The sequence below is a fragment of the Zootoca vivipara genome, chromosome 11 (genome assembly GCF_963506605.1).
Source record: "Zootoca vivipara chromosome 11, rZooViv1.1, whole genome shotgun sequence".
Classification (NCBI taxonomy): Eukaryota; Metazoa; Chordata; class Lepidosauria; order Squamata; family Lacertidae; genus Zootoca; species Zootoca vivipara.
The window spans coordinates 21,833,891-21,852,150 of record NC_083286.1 but is presented as its reverse complement, the minus strand read 5'-3'; the positions used below and the strand labels follow the sequence as shown (position 1 = coordinate 21,852,150).

Genomic DNA, 18,260 nt, shown 5'->3' with positions numbered 1-18,260 from the left:
TAGGAAACTCTATGTACATGAAATAACTCCACATGTGGTTATGACAATTTTCAAAACACTATCGCAAACCCAAGAAAGAGGAATTTATACCCATATATTTTTCTGCAGATGCTTTGCGAAAACCACCAGACAGGACCTGGGGAGCCTGCTAATGAGATCTGGGAAGTGTTATGATTCCCATGTAACATCCAAATGAGTAGGCATTCATGAGATTGCTTCAGGAAGTAAATCAATGAACACAAAATGGTATTCCTTTTAATATCCCACCTTTTCCTCTTGGGTTTCTTGGGTGGATGAAGTTCTCAGATGGTCTCCCACCCAGGGAGTGACCAAGACTATGCCACATTAGGTTAACTGAGAGTAACCTACCTGCTAGACCAGGGATGGGGAATCTCTGGTTCATGGGTCAAATTTGACCCACAAAACCATTTACCCCAACTTTTTCAGTCCTATGCTCAGAGCTTGGGAAGCACTGTGCAAGGGACTTGGGCATTTGGACAGGAAAACACACCTGTCAATAATCTGGCACCAGGTGACTGACAGGTAGGTTATCCCATGGGGTGGGTACCGGTGACAATCTGATCCATTGGGCCAAAAAGGTTCCCCACCCCTGCTCTAGGGCCTATTATGTCTCTACTGACTTCTCAGTGGTACTGCTCCCTTGAAACTGCGTAGGCAAAACCCCTAGCACCTTCTCAACATTTTCTCTCTCTCCTTCTCTCATAGAGACCTATATAGCATAAGCAGTGGTTCAGCTCTTGATTTGCACTTATTCAATTGGCCAAAGGCAAACAACCAGGGATATTTAGACAAGAATACCTACTATGCTCACCGGCTAAATTCCCCCCTGTTCCCTAGGGTCTGGGCTATCACAAAACTGCATTTTAAATCTCCTAAGCTTATTTCCAACTCAGTTAAATAAATCAGGCATTCTTATCTAATTTCCTAAGATAATAAGAATGGACAGAGTGTTTAATGTATAATTTAACTTTGCTGCAGACACTGCTTATACCAAATTCATCTTCCTTACCTGTCTGAATTCTAAAGCCTATTTTTGTAATCCTGTTCTGCACTGTGAAGAATGGAATCTAATTTCAAAGAATATTTATATGTACTTTCAAAATGCCAGACATTTCAAACCCAGAGACACTACCCAGCTCTGGAGGAGAAAATGTAGCCCCTCTACCAACTATGCACTGTTTCTCCTTGCCGTTACATTATTAGTCATGTATCCATTGATGAAACTTTATGTAGAATAAATCTAGCGTTAAAATAAATAATCAGAATGGCATCCATAACACTTTCTCAAAATTCAAAATTTACCCACTGGTCCAAAAAGTGGGCAACCCCTATCTTAGGTTATATGATGCACTCGATGCAGATGGGTGTGTGTGTTAGGATTGCCATATTTTGAAGAGCAAAAAAGAGGACACATTTGCCGACTACTACTTTTAACTATGGATCGCTGTGAAGACTCTCATTTTACATATCCATGAAAAAGAGGATAGGTTCTGGAAAAAGAAGGCATATAGCAACCCTAGTTTTGTGTGTCTATATGTATATGTTTCTACACCCCGCAAAAAATGTAAGTGATTTACCCTGGGTTGTAATCAATGTAGCACAAAAATTTCTTTGTACAATGGAGTGTTCTCCATCCCCACCCCTTCTTCTTCTTCTTTGCCAATCACTCGTAGCCGAGTAAGATAGTCTTCCATAAACACAGTTTTAACAGTGAGTCCGTAAGTGATTGTGGAGGCCAATTCTGGATCCACACGCCCTTCCACAGTCGGGACATTGGTTTCCGGGAGGGAGTTGATCACGGTGTGGATTTGCCAAGCGTGCCTTCCTCTTAGCATGTTTCTCCCTTGTGTCCTGAGTTTGAGTGTCTTCAAAGCCCATGACACCTTTGGTAAAGGCTTTTCTCCAACTGGAGCGCTTGCAGGCCAGTGTTTCCCAGTTGTCAGTGTTTCTACTACATTTTTTTAGATTTGCCTTGAGACAGTCTTTAAGCCTCTTTTGTTGACCACCAGCATTACACTTTCCATTTTTAAGTTCAGAATAGAGTAGTTGCTTTGGAAGACGATCATCAGGCATCCGCACAACATGACCAGTCCAACCAAGTTGACGTTGAAGAATCATTGCTTCAACACTGGCGATCTTTGCTTCTTCCAGTACACTGATTAGTTCACCTGTCTTCCCAAGTGATGTGTAAAATTTTTCAGAGACACCGTTGATGGAATCTTTCGAGGAGTTGGAGATGGTTTCCCTGTGAATGTGCCAGTCCTCAAACACTCTGCACTTCAATCGGGAATAAGCTGCACTCGCAGAGCTCAGGCGATGCTGGATTTCCGCATCAATATTGGGAGGAAGTCCTTGTGCTTGAGCAATTATTTAGGTTAATATCACCCAATGTAAGCCATTTGCAAGACATAATGTGTCATAGTATATGAGCTATGACATGTATCAATGTGCTCTCATTGTACCACTTTTGCATTTATATAACCCAGATCTACTGAAACCAGTGGAGACTTTGTTATTGACTTCACTGACAAATGATTATCCCCTACGTTATTTGAAATCCAAATTCTGAACATTCAGTGAACGGGCTGGAATATTATTGTAGGGTTTGGGGGTCAACTCAATTTAAATTACAATATATCACTATTATCCTGCTGAAGAAGGGAAACTTCAGTCTTGATAGCTGATGGAGATTGGAGAGGCTCTCAAAGAGACAAAATGGTTTTTGGACAAGTTAAAGCATTCTTTGGGATGTCTGTCCATGTATCAGGCATGAAAAAATCAAGGTATGCACAAACAGCAATATTATTAATATTTATGTGCTTTCATCTATCATTATAGACATATCTTAATAATGCCAACTTCTGAAAATACTAAATATTCTAACTTCAAGGAAATAGCAGCAGATTTGCATTCCTGAACATCATCTTTCTTTTCATAAGATTTTATTAAAGCTTTTTCATAATGAAATAGAACAAAATAAAACAAAAACAGAGAAAGAAAGAGAAAACACAGAGGCCTCTCTCAAAGGTAACTCTGAGCGTAACTCTTTACCTTTGTCACCCACAGAAAGTGTTGGACCCTCCCAGCTCTCACCTGCGAGCTTTCTTTTCTTCTCCCTGTCTCGGTGACTTACAAATAACAGTAAACTACATAATACATCATATGAAAAGTTGTTGTTGTTGTTGTTGTTGTTTTAAAATAAATTTAATTATTATGAAACATTATTATAATTTTTTTATTATAATAAAAGCAATAAAGTGCAGTACAAGCCTATATATTTCTACTCAGAAGTCCCACCGAATTCAGTAAGACCTACTCTCCTGTATGTATGCATAGGAGCCTAAACCAATAATATTTTGTTCAAAATGCTATTCTTATTCTCATTTATTAATCTCCTTCCACATACATCCCAAGGTGATATAAAAAAATACAATATAAACAGCTCAAAAACAGTTACCAAAATAACAGATGGCAAGTTTTAAAATAACACAAAACGGCCACGAAGGAAGAGGCCTATTCTGCCAGCGGGGCAAGTGTGAAGGAAAGAAATACTGTATATTCAATTGTTTCGAGTAACTTCAAGCAGTGGAAGCCTGTCATATCTTGACAGGAATGCTGGTCTAGTGAACAGGGGCAGCCACACTAAAAGTGCTTCTCTGAGTTACTGTGGAGTAGGCTTCCATTATCTTAGAACTCTCTTACCAAACAAAGTGACCTCCTGGGGGTATAAGAGATGAGGCAGTCTCTCAAGAAACCTGGTCCCAAACTGTAAGGGACCTTCTGTGTTAGTACCAAACCTTAAATTTGGCCCAGTCTCAGTGGCAGCCAGTGCAAAACGCACAAGCAAGGTGTTATTTGCTGGCAGCGGTTTGCTCCAACAGGCAATCTGGCCACATTCTGCACTAGCTGCTGCCTCTGAACTAACCTCAAGGGTGGTCCCACACAGAATACAAGCCAAGCTAGAAGAGTATTGAAGAATGCCAATATTAACCAGGGTCCCTGCCTAAAAGTAATTAATGAAATTATGGCAATAATCTCGTTCAAGCAACGGCATATACTGACTAAAGTACTAGGTTCCACACCTACCTCTGCTATTCTTAGAGCATCCAAAACATGGCTGTCCTTTTCAATGGCCTTTTGTTTCTGTAAAGATCTCCACACAGCATTCCTTAATCCTTCTCGAGTCACATCTCCAGCGAGTTCACTACGCAGTACAACTAGGTTGTAGACCACACCATAACGAATAATCCAGAATGGATCATGACCTGCAAAAAAATATTTCAGTGTCCCATGAGCATTCTATGCCTTTGCTAACGGAACATAAGGAGTGTTTTGCTGGATCACAGCCAGATCTATGTAGTCTTTATCATATATATATATATATTTCCAAATAGCAGACAGCTAATGCCTCTGAAAGCTCGGGCCCGATTCAAACATGGTGAGGCCTTTTAAACAAGGTGTGGAAAGCCCTAGCCCATGTCTGTGGTTCTACTCAGATGTCATCTCATTTAAAAGTTATTTACTATGTGCAATGGACCATTTGCATGCAGTGTTAGCGTCTCATCAACCCATTCTCCTGGACCATACACTGTTGGGGTGTCACTGCTATCGCTAAACCCAATGGCCCTGTGTATATAATATGTGGCTTTTTAACCATCCAGCTTGTGGGAAATCATCCTGCAGGTGCACTTTCCATTGCACAATTGACACATAAGCACACCCACAGGGCAGTCCATCAGTGACGTTGTTACAAATTGTCGCCTGTAAAACATCCCCAAATTCCAGCCAGTTACCACTTACCATTTTGATTCGGGGTTGGAAACGAGACATAAAATGCCCCCAGAAATGCCTTTTGTGGTATACTATTAAACCCAATCAATGTTAGCGGATTGCGGTAGTAAAAATAAATCCATAGATTTCTCACAGACAAATGGTAAATTGGGTCCTCCCTTAAAGAGGGTGCGTGTTGCAGTGAGACCTGGAACCCAATCCCCTTTGTTGTGGGTGGGTTCGATTGGTCAGCCACAACACCCGATTGGTAGGTCCCTCGTTGCTGGGTTCAACCTGGCCAATGGGCCGCAGTCCAAATGGATCGAGGGACCTATATATGCCCATGCATATGACCCAGAGCTTCCTCTTTCGGCTCTTGCATCAGAACACCCGCCCACCTCTCCCTATTTTTAGGGCTTTTTGCGCTTGACCTTGCTATGCCGTTGTGTATCGTCTGTCGTTGGGACAGGGTCACGGCAGGAATTTCCCCCACTTGGCTGATTGGCTGTTGCCATTTGGGTTTCGCCTGCCGCTTAGCAAATTGTCACAACTTGCAAGGTTGCGGGTAGGCTCTGGTTCAGGTGACAAGGATGGGAGAATGCTCTCGCCATCCCTATGTGAAGGGTATTCCATTAAAGGAATCCAGGGATTCAAATGGTTTGGTCAACCCCTGAGACCCCATGCCTGAGTGCCCATGCCTGAGTCTAGGGGGACATTTGGGTGGCGGACATAGTCTGTCCCCGACTTTCCGCTTATCCAGGTGTTCACCCTTGGCTGACCTATGATGGAGCCCTGGGTCAGCGCTACCTGGAGAGCAGGGAGCTAGTCGAACCAGAGCCTATGCAACCACTCACTTTCTGTAATCAATAAAGTTGTGGCCTAAATTCTGCCAAAAACCAAAACCAAAATTTGAGTCAAGTGTGAATTTATTTAAAGGGGAGGTTTCTGGGTCTGAACACGCAAAGGAATGTCAAGGAAGTGTGAGTAGGTTGGCACAATCTATGTAATGTTTTGGGACATTTTTGTAATTATGGACAGTGTTCTTGCAAGCTTTTTGATGGGGTAAGAAAAACATCCCACAAACCATTAGCGTTAGTTTTTAGTTGTATGATTTAAAGTTAATTGGGGGGGGGAGCAGCTTTCCCCCAATATTTATTTCTACAAGATTTTAACAGGATTTTTACTTTTAAATATAATTTTACTGTTTCTCATTGAAAATAAAAATCATATCTTATTATTACTGTTATCACCACCACCACCAAAACCATCATCAATATGCAGGACCAAAGGTTTACTGAACAGGGGGGGAGTACTACGTCCTCTGAATAAGTGCTTTTTGATTCTGTGTGATTGGGTTTTCTCAAGCACACTTCATGTGACACCACAGAAAAACAAGAAAAGTGACACACTTGTGTGGCACACTTGACACATGTCCACTGGGAGAAGCATTGCGCATTGCTGGACTGAAGTATTCTACTCAGTTCTGTTTGGGACCACTGTTTTAATTTTCGGTTGACTGTGAGCAAGCAATGCTTCAGCAGCGCTAAAAGGCAATAGTGTGGAAGAAACTTGTTTGTCCCCAGAATTTGGTATTGAGTAGTACAGTCATACCTCGACAACCGAACGCTTCGACTTCCGAAGGTTTCGACTTCCGAAGTTGACAACCCCCGGAAGTCTTTTCTCTGCGTACGCCCGGCGCACGCGTTCTGTGCCTGTGCAGAGCGACGCGTGCGGTCGGCGCATGTGCAGAAGCGACGCTTCGAGAACCGAAAACCTCAACCTACGAAGACGGCCACAGAGACTAAAAACGTAAGAACCCTAAATTAAATAACCAATCATTAACTGCCTTTTCCTAATACCCTAAATCAAGTGACTGAGGTGGTAGCTTCACACTGCCTAATGGCAGAGCCAGCCCTGGATACAGAGAACAGAGGCTTATTGAATTCATGCTGCCAGGTGTTTAATTCTGAAACATAATAATAAAATCTTTCAGTTCATGGATTTTGTTTGCCGAAGGTGGCACAAAGGAATTGTCAAAGATAAATAAGTAGCTGAAGGAGAAAGAAGATTAGGAGGATATCAAAAGAAGCTGCCTTGGCTCATTTTTTCATGAAAAGATGCTTGTACACAATATTTATGTTTATGCAGCTATTATATTAGGTGTGAAGAATATGCTAGGCTTGTGAAAGTGGTCTGATCCCAGGCCTTCTCAGCATGGAATTGTTCCGTTTGTAGAGGAAAATATAGCTCTTGCCTTTCCAGCTGAAAACAGAAATGCTACAAACACACACACACAAATGTAACAATATTTGAGGTGTCAAAAGATGAGAATATGTTAAATGACTGTGCTCATCCTTAAAATATTTTCTCCTCCTGCCTTATATCATGTTACCTTGTCATTAGCAGTATTCCCAACATGCCCTCCTAATTAGAACAGGGAATATAACAAATGTTGAGGAAACATCAGTCATCTCTTTAGAGGCCTGCTACTCTAATGTGCTGACTGTCTCCAGAAATGGAGCTCCACATCTTTCATTCTTATGAATGTCAATGGCAATTTAAAGCATGCCCCTTCGCTAAGAGGAAGTTCTCCTCACCATACTGAATCAGGCGGTTAGATACTTTCTAAAACGTATACAGACAACGCTAGCTGCAAGTCCCCCTGGAAGTAAGCAGCTAAATTCATAGAATCGTAGAATGGGAAGGGACCCTGAGGATCATCTAGTCCAATCCCCTGAAATGCAGGAATATGCAGCTGTCCCATACAGGGACTGAACCTGAAAACTTGGTGTAATTTGATGTGGATTAAAGGTAAAGGTAAAGGGGCCCCTGACCATCAGGTCCAGTCGTGTCCGACTCTGGGGTTGCAGCGCTCATATCGCTCTATAGGCCGAGGGAGCCGGCGTTTGTCCGCAGACAGTTTCCGGGTCATGTGGCCAGCATGACAAAGCTGCTTCTGGCGAACCAGAGCAGCGCACGGAAACGCCGTTTACCTTCCCGCTGGAGCGGTCCCTATTTATCTACTTGCACTTTGATGTGCTTTCGAACTGCTAGGTGGGCAGGAGCTGGGACCGAGCAACGGCAGCTCACCCCGTTGCAGAGATTCGAACCGCCGACCTTCTGATCAGCAAGCCCTAGACTCTGTGGTTTAACCCACAGCGCCACCTGGGTCCCCATGCTTAATCAAGGTGGATTACTTCTGCACAAACATGTATAGGGTTGCCCTGCACTCAGTTCAGGTTGTACAAGAGAAATATAAGAGGATTGTGGCATTTTGTTTTTGCTTCTTTTGGTAGAGCATCCACACCCAGAAGATACAAAAACATAATAGTCGCTGCATGCAACAAATATGTACCACAATGGGCCCTGCTATCACTTTAAAAATGCCTTCTCCTGATAGTGCTGTTGGTTATGACTGAAGAGTAATCTTTGGAAATCCTATCCACAGATACAAAGAATATTTGAGAACCATTAAAAATGGCGACCTTTTGTTTCCATTATAAATATGAAAAATGAAAAATTGCAGTGTCTTAAATTCCTAGCTACTGCAATCCAGTTGCATGCAGGGAATCCTCTTCTCTCAGGAAGCGAATGTCCTGCATGTCAAAAGAAGTCCTGCGCATGCATGCAAAACCCCTTCATAGAAATGAAAAGGAAGTCTGCCTTTGCATGCAGCAATTGACAACTCCTTAAACGCATCCTTCATGTAAATATATTTCAGCTAGCAGTACTCCAAAGGAGAAGGGGCTGCCCGGTCAACAGCTGATCAGGAGATATGAATTCTTGCTTGATCAAGCCAACAGTCCAGGAAACAGAGTTTTGGCCCACTGCTGCCCAAGGCAAGATATGAGGCACAACCACTTCTGCCAAAAGTGGGGTTTTATTGGGCCACCATCTTTTCTTTTCTTTTTGTAACAAGCCTTTGGCTTCCATAGAACTCCCCCTTCAGGACTGTTGATCTTTTCATGAGGCATACTGGACCATAGCTTGAGGACGAGAATAAAGGCAGGAAGGTAAACTGTGTTTTAAAAAATAGGGACATAAATGAATCCATAGTCAGCCAAATGCCTACCGAGTCCAACCCACTATTTTCCAAATGGCCAACCAGGTGACCAAGCAGATGACTTGCCCAGTGAGGCAGAGCTACGACTATAGCATCACTGCAGCTGTGGCTTTCCAGATCACATTGAGCCAATCAAGGGCTCTCACAGGTGTGTCCCAGCAGCTCTGCTCTCACCGCCTTGGCCCTCCCCCTGTAAGATGAAGCAACTCTGCTGCTGGGAGACTATTGTGACTCTGCTCCAGTGGGTAAGTCACTCCTGTGACCACAGGAAACCCAGAAACAAGGAGTGAAAGCAATTGACAGCTGTTAATGCATATGTTCTCAAACAAAAAAATCCAAAGAATATCACCTTGAGCTTCTTCTTCTTTTCAATTTCTTACCCACTGTAAACACAATAGTTCCATTGTGAACTATCTGAGAGCCAATAAAACTTGGGGGGGGGGAGCTGCATTAATAACTTGCGTAATTTACATGTGAATCTTTAGACATTAAATACAGTGGTACCTCGGGTTAAGAACTCAATTCGTTCTGGAGGTCCGTTCTTAACCTGAAACGGTTCTTAACCTGAGGTGCCACTTTAGCTAATGGGGTCTCCCACTGCCGCCGCGCCGCCACCACGCAATTTCTGTTCTCATCCTGAAGCAAAGTTCTTAACCCGAGGTGCTATTTCTGGGTTAGTGGAGTCTGTAACCTGAAGCGTCTGTAACCTGAAGTGTCTGTAACCCGAGGTACCACTGTACATTAAGCTGGCTGCCTCAGAAATATATGAAGCCTGTGTGTTACCATAAAAAGTCACTGGTCGTGATCACCACAAACTCATCTTCCATAGCAGTTCTCAGTAATGGTTCTCTCAATTATCTTTCAGGGATGAAAATCCTGAGAAAGCTTGAAAAGTATTTTTTCTTATAGGAAAAGATTGTAGGTCATACTCAAAGATGTCAAGGCTGCAATTCTAAGCACTACTAGGGAGAAAGTCCAGTTAGAATCCATGGGATTTGCTTCCTAGTAAACGTGATCTGTGTCTGCAACCATGTGTAAACTTACTTAGGAGTAAGCCTAATTGAATGCAATGTGAATTACTTCCAAGCAAACGTGCACAGAATCAAAATGTAAGGCTTCCATTATATACAATGCATAAAATGCATAATTACTTGAAGACATCTTGAACTCAGCGGGACTGAGTGAAAATGGATAGGTTTAAGCTGTTCAGCAGCTTACTTTCCTGAAAATCTTCACTCAACTTGTTCGCAGATCACAGCCCTAATAGGGAACTATTAAGAGATGGCATTTAATCAGTCCTTTGGCTGAGGAGGTGATATTTTACTTTTAAGATAATATACAGAGAACAAGGAAGCATAGAAATACTGACAATCATAGGCAGATAAAAAAACGAGGAAGATTAATTAGACAAGAATGGATGAGTTCATGCTGAGCATATGAATGGGGAAATGGCGCTACACAGGCCTGGCAGGCAATCCAAATTACCCGGTACTTTCATCCAGACTGAATCTTGAAATGCTTTTGGACATTGCGATACAAGCATTGAAGTCCTAAAATTGCATCTAAAGAGTGAGTACAGCAAGATCATGAATCAAAGCAGAAGGAATCGTATGTTTGTTTGGATACAGTTCTCACAGAAGTGAAGCCAAGATTGTCTGGGTTTCAGATAAGAATTACATCCCGGAGGTAACCAGGTTACATCAACGAATGGGCAGAAATGGGGCTACGTTTATACCTGGAATGTAATGGAAAGTCATAAGCAAGATGCCAATGCAGATATGAAGTCAAGTCTATTTGAGAAGCTTGGTTTAAAAAAAACAACCTCAAGTAAGGACGTTTTTAAAACCCTGGGCCAAGTCAGTTACAGGATGAAACCATCATGTTGATAACATAGACTGGAATATGTAAACTCTGAGATGTGATGAAGTCTAAAGCCTTCAGCACATGCCTACCTTGTAAGTTGATTCACATTCTCAACATGATTTGTCCTAGCAACACAGAGAAGATCACCTTCTATTCCCTTTCCCCAATCAGAAGTGCAAAGCAACAGTTGCCTGTAAAAATATATTCCTAGTCCATTTAAGCAAATATGGTGCAGAAGAGGAGATGCTTGCATGTAATCTTAAGGGAATGGAAGCAGCTGCAGAATGGAAGCCCTAACGTCTTTGTTGGAGTCATAGGGTAGCTCAAGATGTGGCATTTTTTTTTATGAACAATACACAAACTTAAGAAAGGGTAGAGAATTTCAAGAGAGATCTTGACTGGGCTGTTCAAAGATTGAGCTCCCAATACAGTGGTACCTTGGTAGTCAAATGGCTTGGCTCCTGAACAAATCGGCCCCCTAACACCGCAAACCCAGAAGTGAGTGTTCCGGTTTGCAAACGTTTTTCAGAAGCCAAACATCTGACGCGGCTTCCGGTTGAGTGCAGGAAGCTCCTGCAGCCAATCGGAAGCCGTGCCTTGGTTTTCGAACGGACTCCCGGAACGGATTAAATTTGAGAACCAAGCTACCACTGTATTGACAACCATCATTTTTCATCTGTACATTTAACATCTTCCCGGCATTATCAATCACCCATCAAAATTCACAAGTAAAAGAGAGAGAGAGGGAGAGAGAGATAGTTAAGTCAGTAGAACATGAGACTCTTAATCTCAGGATCGTGGGTTCAAGCCCCACAATTGGCAAAGGATTCCTGTATTGCAGTGAGCTGGATTAGATCATGCATCCCCAACCTTCGCCCTCCAGATGTTTTGGACTACAATTCCCATCATCCCTGACCACTGGTCCTGTTAGCTAGGGATCATGGGAGTTGTAGGCCAAAACATCTGGAGGGCCGCAGGTTGGAGATGCCTGAACTAGATGACACTTGTGGTCCCTTCCAACTCGATGATTCTAAAGTGATTCTAAAGGTCAGAAAGGGCTGGAATTTCCACCAGTGCCTCTCCTTTGTTACCACATGTCCATGACTGCACATCTATACCGCACAAATGTGCATCCAAGGGCACCTCCACACTGGAGTTCAATGTGAATTTGGAGCTGCTTATGTCTCGATTGATTGATTGATTGATTGATTGATTGATTGATTGCTTTTGGCAGCATCCACATAATGCTTCCAAAATGCCAGTCAAGACTGGAGGGTGGTAGAGGGGTTTGTGAGTAGAAGTGGTTGAATAAAGCAGACTAAATCCAGAAAGGTAGATAGCTTGGCAACTTTGCGGAGTTATTAAGAGGTAAGCGGAATAAAACTGCAGCAGGAAGGCTGCTGTAAATAACATTATACACACAAGAGTCCTCTGATTAAGCAATCAGACAGCGGAGTAGGCCAGGCCAGGCTTCTAACAGAACAAAACTACTACTGTAATTAAGACATACTGAACATGGTAGACCTTGTAGATACAAGAAGCACGGGCTGAAGGAAATGCCTTTGGCATTATCCAACACCTCTCCCTCTTGAACAGGGGCAGGCAATCTAAGGCCCATGGGCCGCCCCTGCTCTTGAAAGACCAGCTTGCGGCCAGGACTCTCTTGATATCACAAGAGCTCTGCAAATTTGCTATGACACTCACCAGTTGCTTAAAAACACTAACGACTCATAGCCTGCAAGTTTTTATCCTCTGTTCCAACTTCTCACAGGGAGGGAAGCGCCAGAAGGCCCTCGGAGCTGGACCTCAGTGTCTGGGCTGAACAATGGGGGTGGAGGCGCTCCTTGAAGTGTTCCCATTAGAGGAATTCCTTGCCCTCCTAAGTTACAGCAGATGCAGAGCTGGAATCTCATTTCCCCGGAGCGCCAACACTCCTTGTATATATTGAAAACTAGCAGGGAAATATGGAGTTCCTACCAACAAGGCTTCACCCAAAAGATGATGAAAATGTTACAAACTGCCCCTGATTCATTTTTACTCTAAATAAGAGTTTTTGGGGGGGGCGATCCGAGTCCCAAAGCAAATTCCTGCCCTGCTCATGATCCCACCAAGTTTGACAGCAGCTGCTAAAAGAAAAGAAACAAGGTGATAGCCCCCCCCCCTTTGCTGGTATGCCAGCTGAAGAGGGGGGACTTGTAGGTACATGCAAGAGTGTGGGTGACCACTCTCAACCCTAGCATGTGACTTCCAGTGGGTTGGCTAAAGGTCAATACAGTCCTTGGAATAAATAAATAAAAAGATCTTTGGTGAGTCAATGACAGGTTATTGCAAGCACAACAGAGACGTCATCAGCCTACATACAGCCTGTCTCAAAATCCATGCAATGAAATTACAAGTATCGCAGACCAAACCTACTATGTTCTAGCCACTCATAAATGGATTTATAAATCCAGTCATCATGGCTTCCGGGTTCAGCGCCAGCGTCGATCGGCGGGGTTTCGTCTCGTCTCCGAGACGGCCCGTCTCTGCTAGGAGTGGGGAGGGCAGCGAGAGCAACGCTGCGCCCCTTAGAACCTCGGGAAGGGCGTCCCGAGGGCAATTTGCTCGGCACAGACCCAATCCGGACTCCCCAACTCTTCGGTTAGCTCTAATAAGAGCTCCGGAGCGAGGAGGGTAGAAGTCGCGGGGGCCATTTTGAGCGGCAACGTTATTCTAGCAGGGAGAAGCTTCAAGCCGAAGGCGGAGAGCGCTGGATTCTTCCGAAAATAAAACGATTGGAAAAGACTGTAAGTAACCTCACGATTTGGATTATAAAACAATTTGGTCTGGGAGAGAGGGGAGAAAAGAGGAAGCCACCCCCCCCCCACGGCAACAAAGAGACAGTAAATAGAAACCCGAAGCCATAAACAGAAGATTTGTAATTCAAAAGGATCCCTCAAAGGCATCAAAGAGAATATCCCCTTTGATGCAGGGTGAAAAGGGGAGAGAGACTGTGGTTTATGACTGCCCTGCAGCAATGAGGTAAAGCCTAAGAAAAACCTTTCTTTCCCTCGGGAGCCGGCAGCCCAGGCAATCCAGTGAGTTGATCAGGATTTATAAGTCAATTTTTACTTCACTTTGTATTTCTGGACTTTGTGGAATTTCTTTTTTGGCTTAAGTGCTTGTGAAATGTGAGTTCGAACTTTATTGTTAACAAGACTTGAAGAATGCAGCCAGCTTGTTAAAATGGAGTCGAGAAAATAAACTGTGATCATATTCCACCCCACGTGATAAGTTTTGACCTTGGCAGGACTGAAATATGTCAACAAAAAAGTGTTCCCCTGAGTTCCAGCGGTCTGTTTTGACCTTAATGTGGGAAACAAGAATAGAGTTATGTCAAGAGGAGACACGACGACAGGAGTTACAGCAGAAATTTCAGGAGGTGATGGCGGAATATGATTTTCTAGGAGATGAAGCTTTTGACACTGAAAAAGAGCAATGTGAGAATGACAATGATGGGGAAGGAAAAGATGAAGATGAGGACTGTGATGATTCAACACAAAATGAAACACACCATGAAAAAAATGATGACTCTACTCTACAAAAAGTTGGATGGAGTGCCCTGCCTTTGAGGGGGGCACGATTGGTATTATTGGAACTCCAGAACGCCCACAGGGAAGAAGGAAAAAATATGCAGAGAAGAGAAGAAATTCAGGGGTCCTGTATGGTGACCTGGATGGCAAGAGACTGTAAACAGGGGGTGGGGTGAAGGGAAAGTGATGTTGTGATTATAAGGATGGATTAACAGGTTTATAACTGGTCTGCTGATTTTGGAATTTGCTGGATTGGGGGGGGTGGAGCCGGTAATCGGGGATGTAAGGTTAAATTGAGAATAGTTATAGTTTTAAAAGTGAATGGATTTTGGAAAATGTGAAAATATGGAGGCTTATAGAGGGAGAAAAAAAAATTAGGCACGGGAAGAGAAAATGGGAGTTTGAATTTTCAGTGATTTGAATATTAGATGAAAATGTTAACAATTGATTTATAAGTTGTATAAGATACAAAGGTGTATTTTTATAAAGTAAGAAACTGTTGCAGATGATAAAAAAGGGATGAAAACCGGGGAAGGGGGGGAGGGGAAGCCCATAAAATATGGTTTTTCAACTATGAATGCAAGAAAAAATTTTCTGTTTTGTATTGTTTTTTTCTTTTTCTTTTTTTTCTTCGCCCTTTCTTTTTCCCCTTTTTTTCCTATTTCTATTTTTCTCTTTTTTTGGTATAACAATAGATGGTTGGATGGATGTCCTCCTGCGTACTGCCCTGGTTTGCTGGAGCTCCCTGGTGGCAGGGGGGGGCTTTGGGGTCAGGGGAGGGGGAGGAGGACAGAAATCCAAGCATAAAATGGACCATTTCTGACTGTTCACAAACATGGGATACTTCTGTGGCAGGGGAGGACCCATGTGGGTGGGTAGGAAGGAGGTGGAAAAGGGGTTTAAGTATGTACCGTTTTTTTGTTTTTTTGTATTTTGTAAAATTAATAAAAAGTATGTTAAAAAAAAAATATATAAATCCAGTCATCATTAGCCATACGGCTCTTTTCCCGTTTGACTTAAGCTCCATTACTTATTCCTGAACAGATAAGATGGACAAAGAGGGCCTATACTATAGAAATGCTTGTATTTATTGCAATCAATGAATCAATCAATGGTATCTATTCCTGCTTACAGAGACAAACAGATGCCAATATGTTAGGTCTGTCATAAAAAGGGGGGGCCCTGAAATCTAATAATAATGTCTAGACATTTGAGAGAAATCTGTTATAAAACTAGTCATCCAGGGTCCCCAGCAGTATTGTAAGGCTCTCTCTTCAGTTCTGCTTTGCATGACCTAGTGGCAGCTATCAAAAATGTTGCTTTATATATTGGAAGACATATATGCCCTTGACAGCTCAGCAAGTGAATATGCTAGGGGTGGAGGGTAGGGTATAAAAAGCCTCCGCAACAAAAGCTCTTTGAAAAGAAAGAAAGTTAAAGAAGAAAGATCCATTAGGTATTCAAGGAATATGAAAAGGAAAACGATTCCTTTCATATTCTAATTCAAGTTTTCTGCTCACTGCTAATAGAGTAACCACTGAGAAACAAGAATGTATTTAGTAATTCTGCAGGTGTTCCACCTCTCCCATACCTCTCCAACACCAGCGTCAGGCATAGCTGCCAACTCTCCCGCTGAAAAATGCGAGATCAGCAGCGGCGCAGCACCGGAAGTCGCTTCTACGCATGTCTGGACATACGTAGAAGCAACTTCCAGTGCCGGCACTGCCCAATTTCCGGTGCCCAGACATGGGCAGAGCAGCACCCAAAATGGAGCCTCCCTGGCAGGTAGGAAATCCAGGGGATTTCTGGGATTTTTTTCTATTCGGGATAACCGCGGGAAACGGGTTAAAATCCGGGGGTTTCCTGCAAAAAACGGGAGACTTGGCAGCTATGGCATCAGGACTAAGATGTTTTGAACATAAAGCATTCCTTCCATGCATTGACCCAACTTAAAACAAAAAGGGTGAATTTGTTGTTGTGGTGTAAGCATCTCCAACAGGCAACATGACCTCTAGCATAAACGTGTCGCCTCTTCTGCAGGAGCTAACTTTATGGCTCCTGTCCTGTGACAAAAACATTTGTACTGATATCAGTCCACAGCTTCAATAATCTTTATCGAAAACAGAAAAGGGGGGGGGGCAAAAAGGATCCTAGATAATAAAATTAGATCGAGGGAATATTCCATCGTACATTATTTGGCTCAACAGAAACAGAGGCTTGAAATATGAGAATACTTATTGGAATAAACTGGCACAGATTTTTTTACAAATATATATATATATATAGGTCACTTATTTAGGCATTCCTTAGATACAGTACAGACCTTACAGCAAGGTGTCATCAATATGCTGATGAGACCCAGCTCTATTCCTCTGTAACATCTGAAATCTTGCAAGCTCCGATACCTAGACTCGGTCGTGGGCTGGATGAGGGCTAACAAGTTGACTCTGAATCATGGCAAGATGGAGGCACTGTGTGCGACTGGTCCCCAAGTGCAGATAATTGGTTAATTGCAATTATGAGATCATACACTCCCAAGAAGGAGCAGGTTCCTCATCAGGAAGTGCTCCTGGATCCACCTCTGTCACTAAAGGCCTAGGTGAGGAGTGTCTTTTATCAGCTGTGGCTGGTAAAACAGCTGTGGCCATTTCTGGACCGGAAAAAGCCTATTCACTCTCATCCATGGGCTGGTAACCTCCAGTCTGGATCACAGCAATGCACTCTGTGTGGGACTGACTTTGAAGGTGACCCAGAAGCTTCAGCTAGTGCAAACTGTGTTGAGTTGATTTCTCACTGAGGCAGAATATGGTCATCACCCTGCTGAAAGAATGGTAGAGTCTGCCAATTAGCTATCGAGTTGAGTTCAAGGTGCTGGTTCTGGTGTACACAGACTTATAAAACTTGCGGCCAGGATACCTAAAAGATCTTCTCATCCCTTATACACCTAACCAATTCTTCAGGACAGGACAACCTGTAGGGTTGGCAATGACAGAACTGGGCTGTTATTGTGGCAGCACCTACCCTCTGAAACTGCCTCCCATTACCTATCACAGGGACTGTCTTTATTGTCTTTTGAAGAATTTTCTCTTTCAGCAAGCGGAATCTTTTCTTCTAGTCATTACCAGAATTTATTTGAAATTGTTTTTATATGTGCAGTTGTATTGTATGTGGCATTTAGTGTATTGCAAAATTGCTTTGAGATGCTTCATGGCAATTCATAAATGAAATGAAATAGTAATAATACCTTCCAGACACCAATAGGAGCTCCCATTTGTGTAACATTCTACATTAAAGTTTAATATGTTCATTTTATGTGAATGGCTTTCAGTGGGTAAAGCATAAATTGGAAGCACAGCTACATTTATTATCTGCTTTGCAAATGCTTTCCTTCGTATTTTCATATATACACATACGGACACACACATGTATGCGTACACTCTCTCCCCCCCCACACACACATACATATACTCATACACTTGCCTGTGTACATGTGTAAATATCTTTAACATAAATGCAGAAGAAATATATTCAACCCAGACTTTAATAAGCTCTCCATGGGAGCCCAGCTTTTGTTGATGTGATTGATGAGACAGTGATAATGGCAGAGAGACCTGTCATTTTTAGCAAAATTTGAAAACTGAACTCTTCAGAGCTATAGCAAGACAAGCATTTTGTTGAGTGATGGGAATTCTGACGGGGTTTATTCGGTCCCACTGCATACAGTGGCATGGACATAGGTAAACAGACAACCAAAAAAGATCTATGTCGCAATGAGCCACAGACAGAATATCCTGGGCTGTGATCTTGTCAGATCTAATTAGCTAAGCAAGGTCAGAAGTGGTCAATAATTTGACAGCATCTGTTTAGGGAAAACCAAGCGCATACTGGTGAGTCAGTTCTTTCCTTTATGAATCACTACTACACTAAGCATAAGCGCTATTGGAGTGCTCTTGGGGACCTTCATGCATGTC

General features: G+C 42.8%; 1 protein-coding gene across 5 annotated transcripts in view; it reads right to left on the bottom strand.

Annotated features, from left to right (window-relative positions):
* Window positions 1–18,260, bottom strand: part of TMEM232 (transmembrane protein 232) — a 147,209-nt gene that overhangs the window by 69,373 nt on the left and 59,576 nt on the right. For all 5 annotated transcript variants that reach the window (XR_009558319.1, XM_060280162.1, XM_060280165.1 and 2 more), the window contains one exon: window positions 4,108–4,286. Coding sequence is in view for 4 of the 5 variants with exons in the window: in XM_060280162.1 (XP_060136145.1) it covers window positions 4,108–4,286 (179 nt within the window). In the remaining variant the exon portion in view is untranslated. The remainder of the gene's footprint in view (window positions 1–4,107; window positions 4,287–18,260) is intronic.